At 30.0% G+C, this 25,012-nt stretch overlaps 2 protein-coding genes and 1 non-coding gene across 4 annotated transcripts; all 3 read right to left on the bottom strand.

Annotated features, from left to right (window-relative positions):
* Positions 1-3,524: 3,524 nt before the first annotated feature.
* LOC112014936 (QWRF motif-containing protein 3) lies at positions 3,525-7,076 on the bottom strand. The gene is made up of 6 exons (XM_065777915.1): positions 5,747-7,076; positions 4,532-4,651; positions 4,292-4,408; positions 4,123-4,212; positions 3,920-4,027; positions 3,525-3,668 (listed from the first exon to the last, which is right to left on the bottom strand). Exons 1-6 carry the CDS (start codon positions 6,983-6,985, stop codon positions 3,525-3,527), a joined length of 1,818 nt encoding a protein of 605 aa, XP_065633987.1. The 5' UTR covers positions 6,986-7,076.
* Positions 7,077-10,582: 3,506 nt separating this feature from the next.
* TRNAD-GUC (transfer RNA aspartic acid (anticodon GUC)) lies at positions 10,583-10,654 on the bottom strand. The gene has a single exon. It is a non-coding gene; the product is annotated as a tRNA-Asp (tRNA).
* Positions 10,655-11,253: 599 nt separating this feature from the next.
* On the bottom strand, positions 11,254-14,791 carry LOC112014952 (myb family transcription factor PHL5). Of its 2 annotated transcripts, none has more exons than XM_024047335.2 (7): positions 14,199-14,791; positions 13,949-14,063; positions 13,748-13,824; positions 13,602-13,644; positions 12,562-12,622; positions 12,293-12,365; positions 11,254-11,682 (listed from the first exon to the last, which is right to left on the bottom strand). In XM_024047335.2, exons 1-7 carry the CDS (start codon positions 14,661-14,663, stop codon positions 11,521-11,523), a joined length of 996 nt encoding a protein of 331 aa, XP_023903103.2. In that variant the 5' UTR covers positions 14,664-14,791; the 3' UTR covers positions 11,254-11,520. The 2 variants fall into 2 exon arrangements, with proteins under 2 accessions (XP_023903103.2, XP_023903104.2); XM_024047336.2 differs by having other exon boundaries at positions 11,255-11,682; positions 12,293-12,362; positions 14,199-14,789.
* Between the last annotated feature and the right edge of the window lie 10,221 nt (positions 14,792-25,012).

Below are 25,012 nucleotides of genomic sequence, written 5' to 3'. Positions count from 1 at the left end.
AACCAGGTCAAAGAGTTGACTTATTTTTAAAAATAGAAAAATGGGTGCCATGGGGAATAGAACTAGAAATTTGGCACTCAATTAAGACCAAAGACTAGCATTGTAAGTTGTAACTATCAAACCACTTGGACTCCTTATGTCTAACTATGATCTATTTTTATATTTATTTTATACTTAAATGATTTATAATTTCTCACACCTCTCTCAATTTATTAAATATTACTAAATTTTTTTCTTTGATAAATTTAATTGTGATTTAATAATAATTCATTTGCATGAGAGTTTACTAAATTAATTAAAAGTGATTTTTTTTTTATTTAAATCAAAATGATTTATACTTGAAGGATAATTATTCAAGTTTATTTTCATGCTTATTTATGTTGTATTATTTTCTATTAACCTTATAATAATATCATGAAAATTTATTTGAAAGACTATTTCTCAATTTTTTTAAAGAAAATGTTAGTCAATCTTACTAATATTTACAAATTTAATACAATTATTTTTATTTTAATTGATTACTAAAGTATTTATGATATCATCATGGTTTGACCTCGATCGAACCTTGGTCCAACCTTAAAAATCTTAAATCTTTTCCTTTACCGGATATTTGAATGGTTCGGGTCTAAAAACCATAGGGAACATACAAAAAGAAGAAGAAGCTAGGTCTCTAGTTTTACAATTGAAAAACAAAGAAAAATAAATCAAATAAATGAAAAAAAAAAAACTTTTTTTCTCTATTCACCAATGTAATATATTAGAGTAAATTACATTATTTTCCCTTAAGCTGTAAGAAAAAAATTTTCCCCCCAAAAAAGACTCCCAAAGCTTTGTAAAAATGACCATTTCATCTTTAATGTTGGTGATAAGCGTAATAAATAAAATAAAAATATAATTTCCATTAAGTATTGTCTTGACGAATAATGTGGGAGAAAGAGAAGCTTACTAAAGAGCTAGTATAAGATAAAGTTTCTTTGATTATATGCCCAAAGGATGAATGCAGCAACTTATTATGGCGTAAAGCTTTTATAGAGATTGCCGAATCACCCTCAAAGCTAGACCGACGAAAGCCAAGTTCATAAACGAATAGTACAGCTCTTCTAGTTGCCAAAGTCTCCAATAAAACTACTACTCCGATACTTTCTTCCTGCAAATTTTCAAACACTGCCCATCAAAATTTGTTTTTAATTTGTCTTCTAATTCTTGAGGACCTCCTCTTCAATTGTCTTCTAATTCTTGTAAAGTGTAAACACACACCAACCGTTTGTAATAACTTGTAAAGAAATATGCTAAAAGTACTCTTAAGTTTTATTATATAAAGTCTACAAACTGATGTAGTGATAAATGTGATTGGTGGATTTCAACCATTTTATAAATTAATATTTAAATTACATTTTTATGATTGGTGACATTTCAGTTTGTAAGCTTATTGTTGTAAAATTTTTAGCACCCATAACACTACTCTCTTGTAAAGTAAGATAAAACTTTCATTGATTACATTTCCCATTCACATTGATTTTGTTAAAAAAAGTGATATTTAAGGGTTTTTCATAATTGATCACATAAAAACACATAAAGGTATATATATAGGGCAAAATTTGCTAAATAGACTGATTTTTGGAAGTTTTTTGGTGGGCGAAATGCGCGTGAAACTATATAGTTAGTTAGACTGTTTTCAAAAAAAAAAAGTGGAACTCGAGTTTAAGAAAGTCGTGTTCTGTGCAAATGGAAATCGAGTTTCTTAAACTCGAGTTCCACTTTTTTTTTTTTTAGTCCATGACAGGGTGGGGGCAACAGAAAAATGGGTTGAAACTCGAGTTTCTTAAACTCGATTTTCAAAAACAGTCCAACTAACGAATTAGTTTCACGCGCGTGCTGTTCACCCCAAAACTTCTTAAAATCAGTCCAACTAGCAAATTTTGCCTATATATATATTAGAATCCACTATAGTATTAAATACGTTAAATGCTGACCACAATTTTCATCCAATGATGTACATTTTGGGTTGGAGGGCACTGCTGAGCAGACAATGAACGACGGTCCCTGTACCATGAAGCCAAAAAAAAAATGCATATATATTTTGGCAAATAGGGGACGGGTTCGACCAGGTAGAACAATAGTTTATCATTTCTATCATAATTTTGCAATTTAGACTTTTGAATGGGACCTTTTGGGAATGATCTCTAGTCGCCCATGTCCCAACCCTCCCTTTTGTAATTACGTTGGTTTTGACTTCAATGCTTTTCCCTTTTTTCTTTTAAAGAAATAAAGAAAGAAGGGGTAAGAAGATACAAACGATCCATTGTATTATTTGGTGTTAAGTTTGACGGAAAATGTAAGTACATGTAGGACATGTGACTTCTGGACCGACTAAAGAGTTAGATTCTACCACTTAAAAGAGTAATGCTGGGACACTAACTTTGGCATAACTTTGTACCACAACTTGCCACATGGCCAGTTGTGGCACAAAGTTGTGCCAAATTTAGTGTTCCAGCATTATTCCACTTAAAATTAAAAGAATAAATTTACTTTCATTCATATCAACCTAAAATAGAAAAAAAAAAAAAAAAAAAAAAAAAAAAAAAAAGAAGAAGCTAAAACCGAATAAAAAAAAAAAAAAAAAAGAAGAAAAAGAAGAAGCTAAAACCGAAATTGATTTAATTTGACCATTTTGATGCCCTAGAGCTCAAATCTAGTGGGGAGAGAGAGAGATGAACTAATCTGTTTATAAATAGTTTGGTCTTGGCTCAATAGAAAACTTGAACATGTTTGTTTGTTTATAAATAAGCCAAATTTGAGCATTAATTTTATACTTGTTTAATAAATGAGCATGCCCTAGAAAATAAAATAAAATAGTTTATGATCAAGCTCATGAACAATAGAACTCAATAAAATAAAAGCCGAGTTTAAGCTAGTTTTTGGGCTTGGTAATAAGTTTGATATGGGCTTGAAAAATAAGCTCACATCTTGCTAAGCCTTTACTTAATTGGGGTTGTGACCACTTGTCTAAATCAAATGTACTTGTATTGGATCTTGATCTCAAAAACTTGATATTGAGCTAAAACTCAACTTGACTAATGAATCAAGCCAAGCCAAGCTGAATTCAAGTTTTTAGACGATCTAACAAGCTCAAGCTTAAACATAGTTTGTAAGCTTGGTTCAAGCCCAAGTTAAGCTCAAACATTTTATATTGTTGTCAAGCCAAACTTAAGCAGTCAATACTCACAAAACTCGACTAGTTTACAGCCGTACACTCAACAATAGTTTTCTTTACTTTGATTTTTATTTTTTTGAAGGTTCTGCTTAGATTGATGGAAAATGTAGAATTTTTTTTGAGAAAAAAAATATGCTAATATGAAATTATTTTCCATAGAATGTTCTCAAAATATGAAGCTAGTAGGGTAGGTTGAAAGGAAGAAGCTATATATGTAGGATAGAAAAGTGAGAAACTAATATTAATAGGCTGTAGTAGAAATTTTTCTTGACTTTTTTGAAGTTTTTTGAAATTAATAATCGCATCTACATTATATCAACAAGTCCTTGTCAACCATACCTATCTCATTATCTGTCATATACTCAGAATGTATGTGTGGATATCCTGTAATTTTGTCCTCAAATGCTATATTTTGACCATATACAAAAGGGATCTCTTGTTGTTGCTTTTTCTGCTGTTGTTGCCATAATTTCAACTGAATAATACTACACCTTAGCCTTCTCTCTTAGTTAATGATTAAACATATAATATTTTCATGTTTGAATATAGGAAGGAAAAAAAAGTCTTGAAGTTTGGAAACTTTTTAAACTACTGGTAAAAATTATGCACACACTGTATCTTTGCACTATATGTTATCAAATAAAGGAAGTTATAAAAGAAATGAAGTTATATGGAATTACTGATAATTTAATGTTTATATCTTACCTCAAGGGTAGATATGGTTCTAAGAAGCTCAAGACAATGCTCTAAAACTAACTTCTCTTGAGCCACAACCTTTGCTAATTTTGATAGCAATACAACAGTCTTCTCAGCCTGTTGAAGCAGTAACTTAAAGTTGAGTCAAAGTAACATAAGCAAAAGCTAACAAAGCACAATAATATAACATGGCTTAAACAAAGGCTGCCTACCGAGGGTGCAAGACAAGTTAACATTGATTTGATAGAAGCTGTGAAATCTAATGCATTTCCAAGAGTGAAGGTAGCTAATTGTGTGTCCACCTATAACAAACATGTAGTTTAGTTGAACAATAATTCATAACTGGCAGCAAAAAAAAAATGCTTTTGTTTTTAAGCCTACCTTTGCACCATCAATTAGGGGTACTCTGCAGACAACAGAATGCAAACACTCCTTGGTCCTGGAAACTGCTAATAGTTGCTGCCTTTCCATATCTCCCCAAGCTTCTAATAGCTTAATCTACACAAAAGATCACATATTGATCCATAAACAACATCATTTGGATGAATCATAATGTTGTTATTTTATTCATTTGAATTTAAGAATTTAAGAAATTTATATTATCAGCAACTTCTTACTTACTTGGGAATAAAGTACAAAGTTCAGCTTCATGTCAAGCTTTTCCTTCTGAAGTTGTAATTTCTTTTGTACCACAGAATGCCGCAACTTTGTAAGACTCTCCCAAGCATATAACAAATTTCTCTACCCAAAAAATGTAAAACAGTGATTAGTTAAGATTGGATACAATCCTATCCATTTCTAAATAATTAAAGAAACCTCATTTTCATCTCAGATAAATTTGACCAGTCGATCTAATTGGAAGGGCAAACACCTCCATATATATACATTTCAACTAGTTTTGATGTCTTCCTGGTGATGAGGTGGTAGTTCATGTCGTTCATATGGATTTGAAGGTATCATCTTGTGGTACAGACACAAATCTGAGGGCATATGACAGTACAATTTCTTGACACTCCTTTCGAGTTGATGGTTTTCACATAAATAATCCAAAGATGCCGTTTGATAAGCACCCTTTGAGGAAGGATATCAAATCAAAATTTCAGAACCTTGCAAAGTAAGAACTTCACAACATCTGCAGCCATACAAAAGCAAAGCATTGATGGAATTTATCTCTCTCTCTCTCCACTTATCTTTTGGTTTCGTGCCATTAGCTTAATAAGTCCTTTCTTTCATTATGAATGTTTCTCATTAATATATTGAAAACGAGATGCATTAAGCTTTAACCCATCTTCAAGGTCTGGAGATTGATTCACCCGGCCCATAGTCCAAATTGAATCTTTTTCCATTCCTAGTATCATACAAGTTCTTAAATTGTTAGTTTTTAAATTCCCTTCAGACGAATAACCCTTCTAAACCTTCAATCAAATATTTAATTTGAAAACCCCCTATTATCTTAATCTCCTACGAAATTATGCAAAGATGGTTACAATGGTCTTATAATGTGCATTTTCCCTTGATTTCTGATAGAAGAAGTACTAATTTTTAGCCTTCAGCTTCAACAGCCACCGCTTTAGAGATGCAGAATACTACAGCGAAGCAAATTTGATCATCCTAATTTTTGCCACACAGAACAAATGAACAAGATACAGCAATTGTCTGATACTTAGTTACCTCAAAATGCTTAACTTAGAACACCAAGACAAAGTTTTCATATACAAATCTATTTACCTAAACTATGCTCCTGAAATACCATAATACAAAGTCACAAAGTGACACAGATATCTTAAATCAATCAGAACATGCTAATCATAAAATAAAATAACAAGCAATGCACACCTCTGCCCGATTAGCTGTACTCCAATTGACAGCCTCAGCTCTAGCATTGGCATACCGCCACTGCATCCACCGATTATGAAGCATCCGTAGTTGATGAGCGGTCTCTGAATTGCCCAGGACCACCACGGGCATCGAATTAGACAAAGATTTCTTAGTCTTGAACAAGTCCAATCCCATGTTAAACAATTTCTCAACACCCGTCCCCCTTGAATTAGGACTATTTGGAGGCTTCAAACTTGAGAAAGACATTGGTAATTTTCCTTTGTTTTCCACAGACATTGGCGGTGATCCTGTCCGTCCTGGTGACAATGCCCACTGTGACTGAGCACTCGTTAGCGAATTCACCCTCTTGATCGCATTTTTTATCGTAAACTTTTTTGATGACAACGCAGGAGAACCATCCCATGATGTTTGGCTCGGCATACTTGAATCTGAATTCCCTCTCCGAGTCCTTTTTACGAAATCCTTCATGTACTTTGAAGAACCCTCTAGGCTTGATTTCCTCGAGCTTATTGAATTTGTGCCTTCCGCAATAGCTGTAGAACCAAAATCAGTAAAGCAATCAGAGTCAAACTCGTAAGCATTAGTAAAGGAATCCGATTTTTGTCCCATCGATCTCCGGTATATGTCATTTTCATCAATGGACAATCTTCCAGGTACAATACACGAAGCTTTAGACGAAGAACTAAATTTTGCTGTATTTCTCATTGACTTTCCAATACTTGGTCTATGATTTTCTTTGGCGCTCTCCTTCTCATTCTCAGACCTAATAAACTCTGAGCAACTTCGTTGTCTATCAAGAAAAATGGTGTCACCCTTGGCGGGTTTTTCATCACTTTTTCGATCTTTCAGCCTCTCATTTCCAAGATGATCTCCTTGATTACCGGGATTCAAATTCTTGTTCAACTTAGAGGAAGAAGAAGAAGAAGTTGTTGCAGTTGTAGTAGTAGTAGTAGTAGTAGCAGAAGCAGTGGTGGTAGTTGATGAAGGCCAAAGACCTCGCATAAATCCAGAGTCCTCATGGCTCCGGTGGTGCTTTTTGGTTTTGTGGCGGTTTGGTGAGAGGGATTGATTTGGAAAGGGGATTCCAGCTTCAAAGGAAGTAGTAGTAGTAGTAGTAGTAGTAGTAGTGTTGTTTGAAGTTGGAGATAGAAACCTTGAGCTCACTTCCCGGGATTTTGGTCTTCTGGGTTTGAGAGATTGATCTGAAACAACCACCTGGTCATTCTCATTCTTCATGTTTAATTTCTGTGAGAAATGGGAAAAACTTTTTTTTGAAGTAAACGTAAGGCCTAGAAAACATAGGGACAGAGAGAGAGAGAGAGAGAGAGAGAGAGATAGTTAGGAGGTATAAGGAAAGAGAATGTCGGGAATTTGTTTCGACTTTTGTGTGTGTTTGAAAAGGGGATGAGACTCAGAGAGATTATATAAAAACAAACATAAGAGAGTGGCGGCAAATAAGAGTTTTATGCCGGCGAATGAGGGATTTGCAGTTTTTTTATATGTGAAATTACTAGAAAAGAAGTTCATGTTGGCCGGTTGAGTAATCAAAAGTTGATGGGCTTAGAGTGGCAAAGGGGTGGTTTTGGAATTTTTGGTGTTTGGGTGTTGGAAGGGATCAAGAGTCGTTGGGGCAGTAGGAAAAACAAAGCAAATAAGAACTATTTTTTTTATTTTTTTTTTTAAATTTAAAATTATTGAAAAAGAATGAAGCAAATGGGAACCTTTTGGAAGTTTGGGAAGTAAGAAAGAGTGATTTGTCATAACTCAAATGTGAGGGTTGTGCTGTTTTGACTTTTGTTCAGGGCGGGGTTAAGAATTTTGTTTAAGGGCTAAATTGCAACTCTAATATATTTATTAAGATAACTCTACATGTACATATGCATACGCTTTTTTTTTTTTTTTTAATCATATATACATTTTTTTATTTGATAAGTTATATATATACACACACCAAATAACAATAAAAAAAGCTTAGTAATTTTAATCAAAATTATATTTGGTGGCGGTCTTACATAAAATAAAATAAAATTCATTTTTACTATTTTTATAGTGAAATTATTAGAAAATTTTATTTTTGATACAAATTATCAAATTTTATACTAAAGTAAGTAAAAAATCTTTCAATTGAACTAATGAAATTTTTAAAAACATGAATGATTCAAAACTTAGAGGAATAAGTTAGGCTTCAAACATATTTGAAACTATCTAGTTCTAACCCATTATGTAGTAACTAAAGAGACATTTCATGTATAGTTTTAGTGACATTATTTTTTTAATGAGTCAATGACTTTTTAATTGCCACATAACTGGTTAAAAAAGATATAGATTTAAATATGTTTGGTGCCAAACTTTATCAAATATTTAACAGATATAAAAGTATATTTTACAATAAAAAACAGAATTGTGAAAAATAATGTTATGTCTCTATAATTATTAGACTCATTTTTTTTAAGAGTATCATTGGACTAAATCAAATATTTGGGAGGAGGGGGGGCAATTCTTATTTTTTAGACTAAATTTAGAAAATATTAAAATAATTATATATATTTTAAAAAAATTCAAAATTTTAGCTACGCCACTGCTTCTGTTCTATTGGTGCCGGCAAGTTAGACTTTGCAAAACGGCCTTCATGGGTATGTGCCACGTATATGAAGGCATTTTTCACACAACTTAAGTGGACCAAATTCAATTCCATTACTATCAATTATTTTTTGTTTCTTGGAGGTCAACTTCCCTCTTCGTTATAATAGGATTGCATTTAACAATCATTGTATCACACACGAAAATTTAAGAAAAATTAACATTTAAAAACACAATTAAATTGTATCAACTCAAAGTAGAGTTCTAAGGATACAAAAATTAATTAGTATAGATTAAAGAAAGAATAAAAAGTCTCAAAGAGAGATCGTTTTTTTTTTTTTTTAAAGAGAGAACATGGATTGAATGAGAGAGAGAATAACGAATTTATGTTAAAGAAGATGGAGAGAAGAAAAGTAAAGGAAAAAAAAAAGGAAATTGAAGAGGTGAAGGAAGAATAACAAAATTTTAAAAAGTAGTGGAGAGATGCGTTTGAAATAGGTTTTTTTTTTTTTTTTGAGAGATATTTACAACATGTTGCTAATCTCGCATCTCGAACTCTTTCCCTTCCTAGACCTCCAAGTACTTTGTCTATGGAGATGTGTCAATTCAGTTACAAGACCTTTGGCATGTTTGAAATAGGTGAATGATGTGACATAATGAAAGAGTAGCAAAATTAATTGCTAGGCTAGTATTTTTATAGATTATATATGAATATAGATATAGTCATATAGATTTAGATATAGATATGAAAAAATATTATGTTTACAATATTTTCATAACAAATTTTAGGTCGTAAGTTGTTATTGGTGAGCAAAAAGATAATTTTAGTGATGAAATTATATTAGAGTTAATAACAACTTGTCATAATGGATTTGTTATGAAAATGTTGTGGATTTATACATAAACGATGATGATGTACTAAGTTGAAATAATAAGTAATTTTATATATCTACTTAGTGTTTTCGACAAAGGAAAACTACTCGGGAAAAAAAAGGCTAGTTATAGCCGAGTGCCTTGTAATAAGTGGCATAGCATATTCTCCTTAGTAAAGATCAAGGTTTAAATGTCTTTATCATTATCGAATTATTTAAACAAAATGTGGCTATTCAAGTCTTTTTTTTTTTTTTTTCTTTCTTAAAAAAAAAAAGTCATATATATATATATAAAAAAAAAAAAAAAAACAACTTGTCATAACGGATTTGTTATGAAAATATTGTGGATTTATACATAACAATAGATGATGATGTACTAAGTTGAAATAATAAGTAATTTTATATATCTACTTAGTGTTTTCGACAAAGGAAAACTACTCGGGAAAAAAATGGCTAGTTATAGCCGCGTGCCTTGTAATAAGTGGCATAGCATATTCTCCTTAATAAAGATCAAGATTTAAATGTCTTTATCATTATCGAATTATTTAAACAAAATGTGGCTATTCAAGTCATTTTTTTTTTCTTTCTAAAAAAAAAAAAAGAGTCATATTTTTTTTTATAGTAACATGTAATGTATGGTCTGTTTATCAGTTTATTGTTAAAATATTGTGTCAATATTTTCATACGTGTATACCTTCGAAAGTGAGAAGGCATATCTGTTTATATAAAAAGTTAATCATACATTTTATTAATTTAAGGAAAAAAAAAAAAAAAACACTTCCAAAGTAGAGAAGTACAAAGGGCAAGCGTTTTTTTACGACTAAAAGCATGCAAAATCTAGTATTTATAACTTCTTAATAAAAGTTTGGTACAATTTATTTTTATTAAGAGTACAACAGGACTTTAAAAAACAAATGAAATTTTAAAAAGTTGTACCTAATCATAAAGAAAAAAAAAAAACACAGATTAAAAAAAAGAGAGTAAATGATTTACAATGCTGTTATTAACAAAATAAAAAAAAAGAAGAAGAAAAAACTAATTTACAATAACAATAATAATTTACAATGATATAAACTTTAGCATCCTACATTATTAAGGAAATTATAGGCGGCCAATTACAATGTGTAATAAAATAATAGTAACATTTTGCTCATTTTTTTAATTTATTTTTTTGAAGTCATTAATTCAATACTCAGGAACCAGGATGACCCAAAAGGGGCAAAAGAATTGAAAAATAAAACATTAGTCGAAATAGGTTTAGATTGATAAATATTAAATAGAAATAGGGTGATATGGATCAAAAATGAATTAAGTATCGGATGCCAAATGATAAATTCGGCTCGGTTCGCAGTGAAGTAAAAATGCGTGACCAAAAAGAAAACGCCGTTGCCGGGGATCGAACCCGGGTCACCCGCGTGACAGGCGGGAATACTGACCACTATACTACAACGACTTGCTTGTGTCTTACAATTATAGTAGCGGCTTTTTATTAATTTATCCAATTTGAAGAGTTCCCATATTTAACATCATTACATCAAAGAACGGGCTTAAAAAATTGAAAGAATTTTTAGGTGCTTTGAGAGATAATGGTCCAAGGTCCATCTAGAGGCTGGAATATGTGAATAAATTAAATTATAAAAAAAAAAAAATCAAAATTCAATGCTTACATGATGATCTATTTTCCATTTGTTTTGTCCTCTTCATTTAAATTTTAAAGTAATTCACTTCTTTTAATTGCCTATGTATTCAACTCTAGTTATTTCAGCCAAAAAAAAAAAAAAAACTCTAGTTATGCTTGCAATTGAATGAAACATTGCTCACTAGCTAGGACTAGGAGTCCAGGAGATGAAAAGATAAATTTGAGATAAGTTTCCCTAAAAAAAAAAAAAAAAAATTCTTATTCAAGTAGTATATTTATTATTAAACCATGGCAGATTTTTTTTTTTTTTTTAATAACTGAATTAAGTTCCCTAAAAAAAAAAAAAAAAAAATTCTTATTCAAGTAGTATATTTATTATTAAACCATGGCAGATTTTTTTTTTTTTTTTAATAACTGAATTAAGCTCTTTAAGAGGATAAATATATCCTCTACAAACCGAGGATTACAATACTTGTATTACAAATAGAATTAGTGATTACTTTGTTTGGACCCTATGTAAGATTAAATACAACGAACACGGATAGAGTTATACAAATGGATTGGGGCGTTGTTGAGTACTAGAATATGAGAAGGATCACATGGTGAACTTTGGGAGAGCTAAATGCTTTTGGATGTAAAGTTGTTATTCACTTATTCCCATCACCTTCTCCTATCAAAATCTAAAAACCTTCAGAACTTGCACATTGGTCACTTTGCCTTTGGTATGAAAGATCTGAGTTCTGAGACTTGAACAAGCTCTTGCAGTTTTTCTTTTGCTGGTCTAACATCATTTTGAGCTGCCTCCGTTGTTCTTCAATCAACAACTGTAAATTTTGCTGAACCTAACCGAGTGAAGTATACAAGTAATAGTAAGTTTATCATTTGAACAAGTAATGTTAAACTGCTCTTACATAAAGAGGATATAAGGAACATTATTCTTTATTTTTTGGGGGGGCTGGATTAAGGAACTTTATTCAATTACTGAGGGATTAAAATTAATTTATGAGGAGACAAATTGATCGCGTGTACCGTGTGGGAGAGGGAAGTGATTGTCGTAATTCTATGACTATATTATTTCCCACAACTATTCTATGTGGCTGATTGTGAATAGTAGAAAAAAAATGATGGATTCATATAAAAGTGATAGATAACCAATTATAATCTGTCATATATGATAGTTATGGGAAAATGTGGTAAATGTTGTGAACTTGTGGTCCTAGAATAACTAGAAGTGCACTAGTGTAGAAATAACCAATATGGGTGTGTAAATAGAATTTTCTATTAAACACATTTAACTTTTGGAAGAAGAGACAAATGGATAGCTTGGAAAAAGAGGCCCTTAGTTAATACAAACACATTCAAAATATGGCATATATGGAAGCAAATTTGCATGCTGCTTATATTTAGATGCAAAATTCTAAAATCATGTATAGAAATCAGGCGGTACTGTACCTCTAATTGTTCATTAAGACTCCTCTCCACTTCAAGTTGCAGTTGCAACGTCTCCTTCATTTGCATACTACTGCTAGACAAGTCGCCAAGTAAGGGTAAGAGACTAAGAGTACTATAAGTGATTGCGTGAGAAGGTTAGTACAGAAAAAAATATTGAAAGGAAGAGGCAATAGGTGTGTTTTAAATTCTAATGTTGCAGTAGGAAAACTAAATTCTTTAATGACAACATATCAACATGCTTATGGCTAGCACTTCATCAAGAATTTTACATTTTCATAGGGAGCTGATGAGGTATGCGGCCATCTGCCCTTGTTCTTCTCTCAGATATTTCTGCAAAATACATAGTGATATCAAATCAAAGCTTACTAGTAAACTACTTATATCAAATTACTTTGATTAGCAAGGAAATACTAAGTGGGCATGATAAGTTTGACAAATGTTCTAACCAAGTAAAAGAAATTTGACAGAGGAAAAAATAGAACAAGAAAACCTGATTAGTTAACCATGCATGTTGTGTCCTAATCAAGTAGGCTGAGAGGAAAAAGTTGAGTTCCAAACCAGTTTGGAGGAATCTTCCTCCAACCAACTATGTAGCGGTTGGAAAGACCATTAATGTGTTGTTTAGTCACATAACTATTTAAATAAGTCATTTGAGTTGTTTAAATAATACACATATAGATAGTCTTATAATTTGTCAAAGTATTGAGTTGGAGGAATTTCCTTTAAACTGGTTTGGAACTAAGCTACATCAGGCTGAGAGGATGCAGATCTAACAAGATTTTTCAACACTCATGCATAGCAATTAGCAAGTAATTTTTTAAACAGTTGTTTTGGCAGACATACTAAGATGGAGCGTTTTAGTGGTTTTCATTTTATTTTATTTTTTTTTCATTTCAATAGAAAGTTCATCAGTAAAAATTGAGTCCTCAACAAAAATGCAAATACTAACTTAATGGAAGTATTGGCGCACCTATTTAGTGTGACACAAGGAATTTGTTTGATTCAGGTATAGATTGAATTAAAATAGGAATCAAAGCCACAGAAAATTATCTACTGATAGAATTAATCCCATTTTTTTTTGTTACTTTGATATTGCTAAATAAAGCAGAGGGTAGCAGAAGGCAAGATGAAATATCATTAACATTATCAACAGTTCACTGGCACATTAACACTCATAGATACCTCCATGAAAACCTCACAGTTCAATTTTGTTAGGAAGATACCTAATTCTTAGTCGGACAACAATAAAAATTAGAAATTATATAACTTCCACTTTTAATAACAAAAGTAGATATTTAACAAGATATACCCTCTACAGAGTAGTCTGGCATGTGCACAGCAGTTCGATATTTCTGCAATACAGATGTAAAAGAAATGGAGTAATGTTTGCATGAGTATATTATAAAAAGGATTTTCAAAATGCAATCTGAAAGTTCTTAAAGAAAAAACTTATACCTGCAAATGGCTTTTCACATTAAATATAGTCAATAAATTTGTGTCCATCAACTCCAATATTGCTTTTGGTTTTGCCTCTGTGATTATGATGGGTGAATGAATGTATAAAAGAATTCAATATATACATGATACATTTTTTTTCCCGTTTTCTAAATCAGCTAAAAAATAAATCAGCTAAAAGCTTAAAATCCAATAACTTACTCTCAGCACCACCAAGGCGATTAACACACTTGACGAACTGCTCATGAAGATCTTGAGTCCATTTGATTCGTTTTTTATTTGATGGAGCTGGCCCGGTTGATGAACTCTGACAAACCTGTTTCAAACATGAGAAAAGCCAAAATTCCATAAAAAAGTTCCAAAATATTGAAAACCAGACATGCATATTACTCCTCCAAAAAAAGAAAGAAAAGAAATGAAATCTGTAGCAAGTAGGCAAGAGATCAATTACATTAAGAGCCTGATTTGCATGATCAGGAACCGAAAGTTGCCTCCTGACAAAGGCTGCATTCTCACAAAGCAACATGTTTTGGTCATGTGGAAAAGGCTTGCCGCTATTGTTGCTTGTAACCAAATTAGACATCTCTGAAGAAGAACAGTAATAATTGCTGCACAAGTGAGATTTCACGAGTGACTGCAAGGAGTCCTTGAAGTCAAAGTTGGAGCTAGATTGCTCAGCTGAATCAGTAGAACAGTTATTATCCCCAGAAGATTGACACGAAGACAAGATGTGTGAATCATAAGTAGGAAATTGTGAGGCCGAAGGAGAATTGCCAACTCGATGCTCATATTTTTGTTGAAATTCCATGTAACTTTCAGCTGCGTGAAAGGCTGAGGCTAGTGACTTGAAAGAATCGTTCATGGCTGGAGTAATCAATGGAGGTTCAGTGCAATATAGTTGGGAAAAATCATCCATGGTTTTGTCAAATTCGTGTTTGGAAATCAATCTTGGCACGAATCATTTAGAGCTGACAAATCTTAAATGTATATATATCCTACAGGAATGTGCAATAACACCGTCACTGTTTCTGAACAATGTCCTAATTTCTCTCTCTAAAATTCTTAATTTTGTAAAAGGATAAAAAATGATTCAAAATTTTAATGGAAGGCAACTTTTGTTTTATTGTTCTTTTGAAAATCCTTTACTTGACACTTTCTTTAACAGAATCTAGAGTTTCATCCCTCAAAGTGTAGCCATTATGAAATCATATATATGTGAGTACTTGTGCTGCCCTCAAGAATATTATTAATGAGCACACGGTGACACATGCATGTTTTCATGGATGGAATTAGGAATTTACCTTTTGGGGGCCAAAAAAAAAAACCTAAAATTCAAAATTAAATTCATACATGAAAAATAAAACAAGCATTTATTAAAGGACAAAGTTTAACTATGAAATTGGTTGTAACCTTAGGCTATAACCTTATTCAAAATTTTTTTTTTTATTGGAGGTGAATTTTGACAAATATATCATTGGATTACATCTTCTTCTAATATCCTCCATGCTTCATGCTTGTAAAATTTCTAGAAAATTAAAAATTAATAGTTATGTCATCAATAAATTTTTTAAATTGCAAGTTTTCGTAGTCTAAAATTATGCATAATATATAAGCTTATAAATCATATAGTAAATAATATCCGATTAACACAAAATTTGGCATGTGTATTAAAAGTGTAAAGATCATACAATTCAACGGTTAGATTTTCAAATTATGTAGTAATGTTTATTTTATTGAGTAAAATTGTAGCCTTAGGCTACAATAAGTTTTGTAACTAAACTTTATCATTTATTAAATTTTAACAAAATAAAAGACAAAAATAACTATTTCTTAATCATTTTCAACTTAATCATTTAGGATATATCAAAATGGAATCAACATTCTTTCAAATTCTGAAAAACATTTATAATTAATTTTATAATAAATTTTATACAAATTTTATACCAAATTTTGCAACAATTTTGTTTTAATGCACAAAATCAAAAAAGTTTGTTAGAATTTCATCTTTTATTTTGTTGCAAAATCTTGTTTTGATCACATTCATGATCGAAAATGCTTATTCTGTAGTTGTGATAAAAATTGGAAGAGTAAGTATAACCATTTTATATGAGGAAGCAATATAGATTTAAATCTCTTTTCAATCCATTTTAAATTAGAAAAATGCACCATATTCAACTAAATGTATATTTATGTTTATGTATAAACTATAAGAGAAATGATATTAACTAAATTATTTATGATTTATTGTAAGAATGTTGTGAAAATATTGTGAACGTAGCACTTATGCATTTATTGTAGCCACTTTTTTTTTTTCTTTTTTTTGCTATGCTGTTGTAGCCACTTTTACGTTACAATAAGTTGTACTAATCCGAAGTACAGCCATTCAAGTTCAAACGGCGTATAGTTAGTACATTATAACAAGGAGAAAAAGAAACTAGTAGTACAATTTGAAATGAATTTGAGTTGTTGTACACTTGTACTGCGGACTTCAGTGGAGAGAAAAACCGAGTTGTAGAGAACCTTTATACCAGGGACTACAATGATTGCTGAAAGGAAAAATGCATACAAATAAATTATGGTTCTATTATAAATTTAATTAGTGAGACTTATAGTTATTTGAGAGAAAGAGAAATACATATTTGTAGTACTTTGAGAGTATCCAATAATTACCCAATTTCTTGAAACTATCTAAATTTCAGGATATTACCAAGTTGAAACAAATGCACCTAATTATTAACTAATAATTATCTTTCTCAAATAAAAATTAACTAATAATCACTAAAAGGAAAAAGGTATGAAGATTCTATGGTTTAGAATTTATTGTTACTTTAAATTTATGGTATTAGAAAAAAGGGAAATTATTGTGTACTTTTTCATCTCACATGAATGGTGAGTCTCACTAATTAAATTCATGGTAAGATTCATCATTCATGTGAGAGATAAAACTACGCATTTATGGTACTCCGAGAGTACCTAATAATTTTTCTAAATAGAATGCATGTGCTAAATAATCAAGGCTGCTCCACCTTGCATATGATAAAAGATTTAACTTGAAATTATTTCAGATTATATCATCTTTAGTGAATTGTGATGATTAAGACGTGTAAATAACATGCGTTCCATGGAGAAAAAGCTAAAGAAGTTTTTCAATATTTAAGGAGTAATATTCTTTACTCATACATACATAATGTTATTTTATAATTGAAATTTAGGTAGAATTTGGTATTCATACGAAAATAGAGAGTATTAATTTCAAAATATTGAATAAATAGAGGAAAGAGTTTTATTTTTGAAATCATATCATATCATATCATCGTATACTATATAATAAAAGTTGATCTTAGAAGTTGTGGTTATACCCAGTGATTTCATCAAATCATTGAAATATTTTGGATAAAAGCAATTTTTTAGATAAAGACAACAACTTATTTATTCTTATCAATTTCTTTAGATAAAGTAACAATAGTGTTTTAACAAAACATGTAACAAGTATTTAAATTTAATTGATAGAGACAATAACTTATTTGTTCTTATCAATTTCTTTAGATAAAGTAATAATAAATATTTTAACAAAACATGCAACATGCATTTTAGATAAAATAACAATAAGTGTTTTAACAAAAAATTCAACATGCATCTAAGTTTTAGTTTATAGAGATTTCTTTAAATAAAGTAACAATAAATGTTTTAACAAAACATGCAACATGCATATAAGTTTTAATTGATAGAGACAATGACTTATTTGTTTTTATCAATTTCTTTATATAAAGTAACAATAAGTGTTTTAACAAAATATGCAACATGCATCTAAGTTTCAAAATTTTAAATCCTACTCCAATTAAAAATATATTATTAAAATTTCAAAACTTTTATATATATATATATATATATTGGAGTTGTAACTTATGCTATGTATTTGTATTGGAAGGTGTGGGGTCAAGATTTGTAGCCCAAGCCCCAAAAGATCTGGAATAAGAGCCCAAAGAACCCAAGACAATGAATTTGTAGAGAGTCGGTGAAAGAGCTAGGCTGGATATAAATTACGCAACAGCTAGTAGGGAATACTAAAATAAATAAACATAAAAGCACTCTTAAAGTCTCACTGAATAGACCTCCAAGGAGATAATTTATAAATTAGAATCTTCTTTTTAAACTCTAACAATCCTTTTTCTTTTACAATTTCTCTCACCCCCCTCTCTTATGGGGGATCTTTTACATTATATAGTGTCTTTTGGGTTATCTTGATCGTACACTTGTTAGTCATCTGAGCATCCACTTGAGTATATATCCCAGCCTCTTCTTTGGTTCTCTATGAGTGGTGGTGGTTGAGAGTGCACTGTTCAGGGGTCTTCTCTACATTAATGCGGCCAAAAAAGTTGCTACAGTGCATTTAATGTAGTGGTAACAGCTTTTCCTCTAGATATTTATACGTTCTTATCATCTCCATACATGCCTGAAGTTTACCCTTATTATTGGAACCGTTAGGAAGGCCACTTGAATCTCCCAGGTACTTGCTTGACTGAGACTCTCCATATCCGAGGAGCTCACACTCTTCGGACTACTGACGCTCTCTTCAGACTGTACTCTTCATTCATTTCCAGGTATATTTTTCCCACTTGGGTTCCCTCTCAATCATTTTCTCCTCTTCGAACATGCCCTAGTCTTTGAATAGGGCCCTAGGCCCAATACATAATTTTGGGCTTTTACCCCCACAGAAGGATATGCATGTTGTATAGATTCGAAGGATTTGATACATTTATATGAGTCTCTTTCTCTCTCTAGAACAATTTTTTTCTTAATAAACAATTATCCTCATTAATTATTAAATTAATTTTTAATTAATTGTTAGGATATATGTCCTAAAATTAAGGGATAAAATTAACAATAGTTTAATTTACATAAAAATTTATCGTTTAAATTTTAACAAATTTAAATTCTATTAAATCTAAAAGTCTATTATAAATTTTAAATTGAAATAAGAAATCCCACACAACACCGCACGCTTTTTTTTCCTCTCAAGTTGCATCTTTTGTTTTATTAATTGTTAGGATATATTTCCTCGAATTGGGGATAAAATTTAATTATAATTTAATTTAGCTAAAACTTTATCATTTAAGTTTCAAAAATTTAAATCCTACTCCAACTAAAAATATATTATTAAAATTTCAAAAATTATATATATTTACTAATGATCTATCCATAAAATTAATCCCTCTTGCACCCTACATTTTTATATCTGTTTTTGTTTTTTTTTTTTGGTTTTTGTTTTTGTTTTTGTTTTGTTTTTGTTTTTGTGTTTTGTTTTTGTTTTTTTTTTTGTTTTGTTTTGTTTTTTTTTTTTTGTTTTTTTTTTTGTTTTTTTTGTTTTTTTCTTCTTTTTCAAGTTGCAACTTACTAGGTGTATGTATTTGCATATGATAGTTTTGATTAAATAAATTCATCTTCTTCTTATTTGTTTCTAAATTTTCATGTATGGATGTTATGTAAAAGGAAGTTCACTATAAAGAAGCAAAACAAGAGACAACCATTTAAGTTCTTGGTTTCTCTTAGGTAAGTTTTTTATTTTTTATTTTTTAAATTCTCAAATTTTGAACTATTTTGTGTGTTTTAGGTTTTGTTTATTTTATGTATTTAGTTTGTAAGTGTTTTGATTTTTTCAATTGACTATCACTATAAAAATTTGGTTCAAAATATGTCTTTCATGTGCTATAGTGCAATTTGATTCCAAGTTACTTTTACTTATTGATTATTAATACTTTATCAATGTTTATCTATTTTTATATTTTAAAATTCTATTTATTTTTCGTGTTAATTTCTTAATATGTGGAATTTCTCCCATATTTCTTCAAAAGTCGATCTAACTAAATTCAATTTAGAATTAATTCCTTCTATATCCTTTTAGATAATAGATAATATTTGGCTAAATTAGATCCATTGGTCCAAAATCCTATGTAAATCTATCTTTAATTAAATTCTTTTCTGAAATTTGGATTGTTTTTCATGTGCGTAGTATTAATATATGTGTTCTTAAAGGCTAAAACACAATATAGTTATAGGCATTACTCAAGTTGTAAAATTTAGGGTGTTAATCATTTGATCAAAATCAACACTTGAACAGATGATTTAAATATAAAAAATAAGACTTAAAAATGAAAATTCTTTTAGCTAGGTGTACAAATAAAATTTATTTTTTAATCTTAAGTTTGGAATTAATTATTTTAGGATAACTTTATTTATGTAAGTATTAGAAAAAATTTAACTGCTTGAGTTCAAATCACCATTTTCATTAATAATAAGAAATTATAAAAAAAATTAGAAAAGTTTTTATTGATAATTTTAATTAGAGATATTATATATAAGGGCAAATATACAAAATTATGCATTTTAATAATAATAATAACTCATTTAGTTATTATTTCTTAAATATATATAATCCAGGGCAAATTTCAANAGAGGATATAAAAAGTGGAGCAAAATTACATATTTAGCCATATTTTTAACAAAGATGGGTTAAGGAAATCTAACTGAACTAACTTCAGGTAAGTAAAGTTTAAATTACAGGTAACAATTTAAATTTCGGCAAAATCACAACTGGGTAAGTTGTAGTTTACCCTAAAATCCATGATTACAGTCGTGTAACGCACGAGAATTTTTAGTATTAAATAATTTTTTTTGGAAGTCAGTTATGAATTATGAGACCTAACCAAAAATGCAATAAAGAAATATGAAAATTGAGGAAAAAAATCAAGTTAAAATCGGAAAATTTCTATAATAGAGTGGGTTTCAATTGGCAAAAAATACGAAATATTTGAACTTGCAACTTGAGACTTTTCTTTTTAAAAAGTTTTAGAAAGAGTTTTTTTTTTTTTTTTTACACGTGTATTGCTATTATCTCATTGATGGTCATGAATCTAGCAAGCCAATGCTGGGCCTGCAACATCTTAAGCAATCCCAATAATGCAACTTACGACTTTCTTTTTTGGATAAAACACAACTTGCAACTTTCCTTAAATGGTCTTGTAATTTTGTTTTCTTTTTTTTTTTTACTGGAAGAGTGAGATTTAAATTTAATTGAACCAACAATTTCCAATGAGTGGTCTTAGAAAAAGTACATAGAGTTATGGCGACGAAATGACGACATTCTTACTAGAAAGCCAAATGGACATATGTCGACACTGAAACAATAAAATAAAGAGAAATGCTAACGAGTGTCCTTAAGGCACTCGTTAGCATTTGGCACTCGTTAATAATTTATTTAAAGAAAATTTTTATGGGAAATAAAAAAAAAGTAATTAATATTTTGACAACTTTTTTTATTTCTCATAAAAGTGATATTAAAACTTTCCTAAAGTGGATTATTAACGAGTGCCCTAAGGGCACTCGTTAGCATGACTCTAAAATAAAAATACAATGAATCATGTGATTTAAAGTTCTTCCTTCTTGTTGTTGCTAATGATTTAGGCTATGTCTTGTTTTGTTTTGGTCAATTGGCCTCTCCTATGAATCCAAGGCTATGGATGTTAAATCTTTGGATGCTTTTGGAATAAGATAAGAAATTTTTGATAACGCATTGTTCTTGTTTTTAATTTATCTTTTCTGGTTTTGTTTTCGTCTTCGTTATGGAGTTAAAAGGCACAATTCCTTTTTACCATTAAAAAGCATCATAACGGTCACCGTTTTTATTCTAAAAGAAATTATGACAGAGTTTGGCTTCTTGGTTATAATCAATTACTACAATTTAAACTAAAAAAATTAACATCACTATATAATTTGAAAATCTAATATTTGAATTTCATATTTTTTATGTTCTTAATACATGTCAGATTTCATGCTAATTAAATGTTATTTACTATTCGACCATTAAACTTATTTTTATGTATCATTTAGACTACAAATACTTAAAATTTAAGTATTTAATTGATGACAAAACTATTAATATTTGATATTCTGAAAATTTTGCAAGTATAAAGGATATAAGAAGAAAATGTAATCTAATATTAGATTTGTCAAAATTCACATCAAATAAAAAAATATATTAAGTGGAGCTATATTTGTTGGTTACAATCAAGTTTGTCACCAAATTTTGTCCAAAAAATTATAAAAGTTGAGATCAATCATGATAACCTTGTATGGGTTTGGATACAGAGGAAAGTCACGGCGAGTTTCACTTGTTGCGTTTTCTCCTTTTTTTTTTTTTTTTTTTTTTGGCCGGCTTTTTTGACTTTGGGAGACAAATTTTACTGTGCGTGCACTGTTTATGCACTGTTCATGCACTGTTCACGCAATATTTAATATTAAAAGTAGGTCTCACAACACTATTCGCACATTTAAAAATTATTTTGCTACAATGTTTTTAGCAACAATTAATTTTTATCAACTTTCAGCAACAATAAGTACTATCCAAACGGACCCCTTATCTTTGTGTAAGTGTGTAATCATAATAAGTCATATCCATTGAGGCACTGTTACTTTGATTAAATGGACAAGCACCACCACGTTAATAAAGGTTTAGATGACATCCAAAGAGTGTCCTGCAAAAGGAATGGGGGTGTCCAATATCAAATTCCACCGACCCAACATTGATGTTTCCAGTTTTTGGAGGCGTAAGTACTAAGTAGAGTTGACATCTATTAAATGATCTTTTAAGGCATAAATGACCACCTAATATCTTGTTTATTTTATTATCAATCTAGGATTAAGAGTATGTCTAGTCTCATTTCCTAAGTTAATTAGTAAATAAAAAAGTATCCAACAACCATTGAAATATATTCAAAATTGCATTCATGGGTAGGGAGGATATTAGGCAACTTGCAACATCTGCCTAACAATAGTTACTTTATTGCTACCTAAAACGATGGGGCCATGATTTCAAGTTAGGGGTTCAAAACATTGAAAAAATGGTGAGGCTTAAGTTCAATGCATGTAGTGCATTGAATATGTTAAGATGGTGACATATATTTAAAAGTGGACATGTGTTATGATCTTAACGGGTCTAATATAACTGGATATTAGACCCAAACCTCACCCTAAAAAAAAAATCAAGAGAATTCAAATAAGAAATTATAAAATCAAGAGAATTCAAATAAGAAATTAACAAATACAAAGATATAAAATCATTTTTTTTAATACATTACAATGCAATCATCTATGAAAAGGGAACTTGACATTGTTTTAAATTTAAGAAATTATCTATGATTGAATCCTTATTAATTAAATGTTACAACAATGTCCCTTTCATTTATTATGTTAAGTTAGCAATGTGGATAAGTGTGACAATTTTACTATGTTAAGTTTGTGTGACATTTTTATTTTATTATGTTATTGTCTTTGTTGTTATCTCATAACTCTTTATCTCTATCTCTATCTTTATCTTTGTCTTCGTTTTTGATAAAAATATTTTAAGTTAAATGATAGAACTCAACCAGCTATTTAATTATTCAACCACACACCACACTCACCTAGGACCCAGCCATACAATAATGCTCCACACCCACTAATAAATAAAGCATGGCTCATGCTACCCATTAATCAATCAATTGCTGACACTAATTTTACCATTATTTTTTTTTCTTGAATCACTAACCATATAGAAAAAATGACAAAAGAAGTTTCAGGAAAAGGCTAATCCGAAGGTATATTTACGCTTTTTTTGTTTTATTTTACTGTGTTTGTTTCGCTCTAAAATTTGGGTCAAACTTGAAAATATTTTTTTCTGACTATAAAATTCTTTGTTAAATATTGTAAAATGTTTTCCGGTTTTACCTTTAAAAATTTAGTAAAACTTTTTTTTTTTTTAATCACACAACTCTCTCCTCATTTGGCTGGGTCAACGGAGTCACTTGCAAGGTGATTGGTGACAGTAGCTTTGTGGTTGAACCACTAGATTTGGTAGTTTGTATTTGAAAAAATTTATTTGCTATATCAAGTATTTGAAAATGTTTTATTTACAAGTAAATTTTTACATTTGAAAATGTTTTACAACGAAATAAATATTGCATAATTAGTTTATAAATGATTCAACTTTATTTCATGTTTCTATGCATGACATGTATATGCGCTATCTTTTCTTCTTTTGTGAAATTATTATACTAATATAATTAATTATGACACTGAGTGTTTTGTATAAATGAATTTTTCTTTGAGTTTTTTTTTCTTTTCTTTTATTTTTTGAAAGAAATGTGAAAAAAAAAAAGGTTAGAAAAATATGTTAAAGTTTTTTAATGTAAAAAAAATGCATACATATACGGGTCATTCCAGATTGACCCAACCTGTCAGAGACCAAGTAACAGTGACAAGAATGACAATTTATTTTAATCCAATATTTTTTTGACCAGAATCTGTCAGAAGGGTTATCATCATGGATTGAGATCACACTTGATGCAATTAATATATATATATATATATATAAAAGCAAAAGTCTTTCCATGTAATTAAGGTGGCGTTGCTGATCCTCAAAAAAAAAAAAAAAAAAAAAAGGGTGATGTTGCCATGTAGGAAAAAAAATTCACCTAAAACTCTGCCACTCGTCTACATATTAAAGAGAAAACTCATAAAAGTCATACTGTTTCGCGCGTCTAAATACTCAAAACCAAATTCAACACCGGTTTTCTATTAACCATTTACTTAACACAATTTCACCAAGTATAAGAGATGAAAATAAAAAATCAAAACGATTCAAAAACCCAAACTGAGACAATCCGTTAAAAGAGAAAGGCATGGAGAGAAAAAAATAAATAAAAAAAATGAGAAATTTTTCCTCCAATTGCGCCGAAGTACATCCATCCTCTGCTCCAATCAGATCCTACCTCCATTGATATAGTCTTTATTTCTTGTATATATAAAAGTAGAGACCTCATGCAAGAGTGCATGAGGTCTTGCCACATGGCGCTTTAATTTTGTATTTAACATTTTTTTACCTCTTCTCATTAAGCTTTTTTTTTTTTTTTGGTTATTCAAAAGTTTACATTAACTTATTTTTACTGTTATCTCATTAATCTATCATTAATTACCTGAACTTGCATTACACATTTTTCTCATCTTCATGTCTTTTAGCATACCCACCGTTTTAGTATTAAAAAGAAAAAAGAAAAAAAGTATATATATATATATATATATTAAGGACTAATAATAATAACTAATAACTAATTAGATAAAGCCCTGGGGAGAGATAGAGAGACATAAGAATGTTGTGGATTGATAAAAGAAACACATTGTTTCAATGTTACCAAAATAAAAGAGCTAAGATTAACAAATCATTTGTAAAGA

Source organism: Quercus suber, unplaced genomic scaffold, assembly GCF_002906115.3.
Source record: "Quercus suber isolate HL8 unplaced genomic scaffold, Cork oak 2.0 scaffold_168, whole genome shotgun sequence".
In the NCBI taxonomy this organism is placed as follows: Eukaryota; Viridiplantae; Streptophyta; class Magnoliopsida; order Fagales; family Fagaceae; genus Quercus; species Quercus suber.
This window is presented reverse-complemented; position numbering and strand designations above follow the sequence as displayed.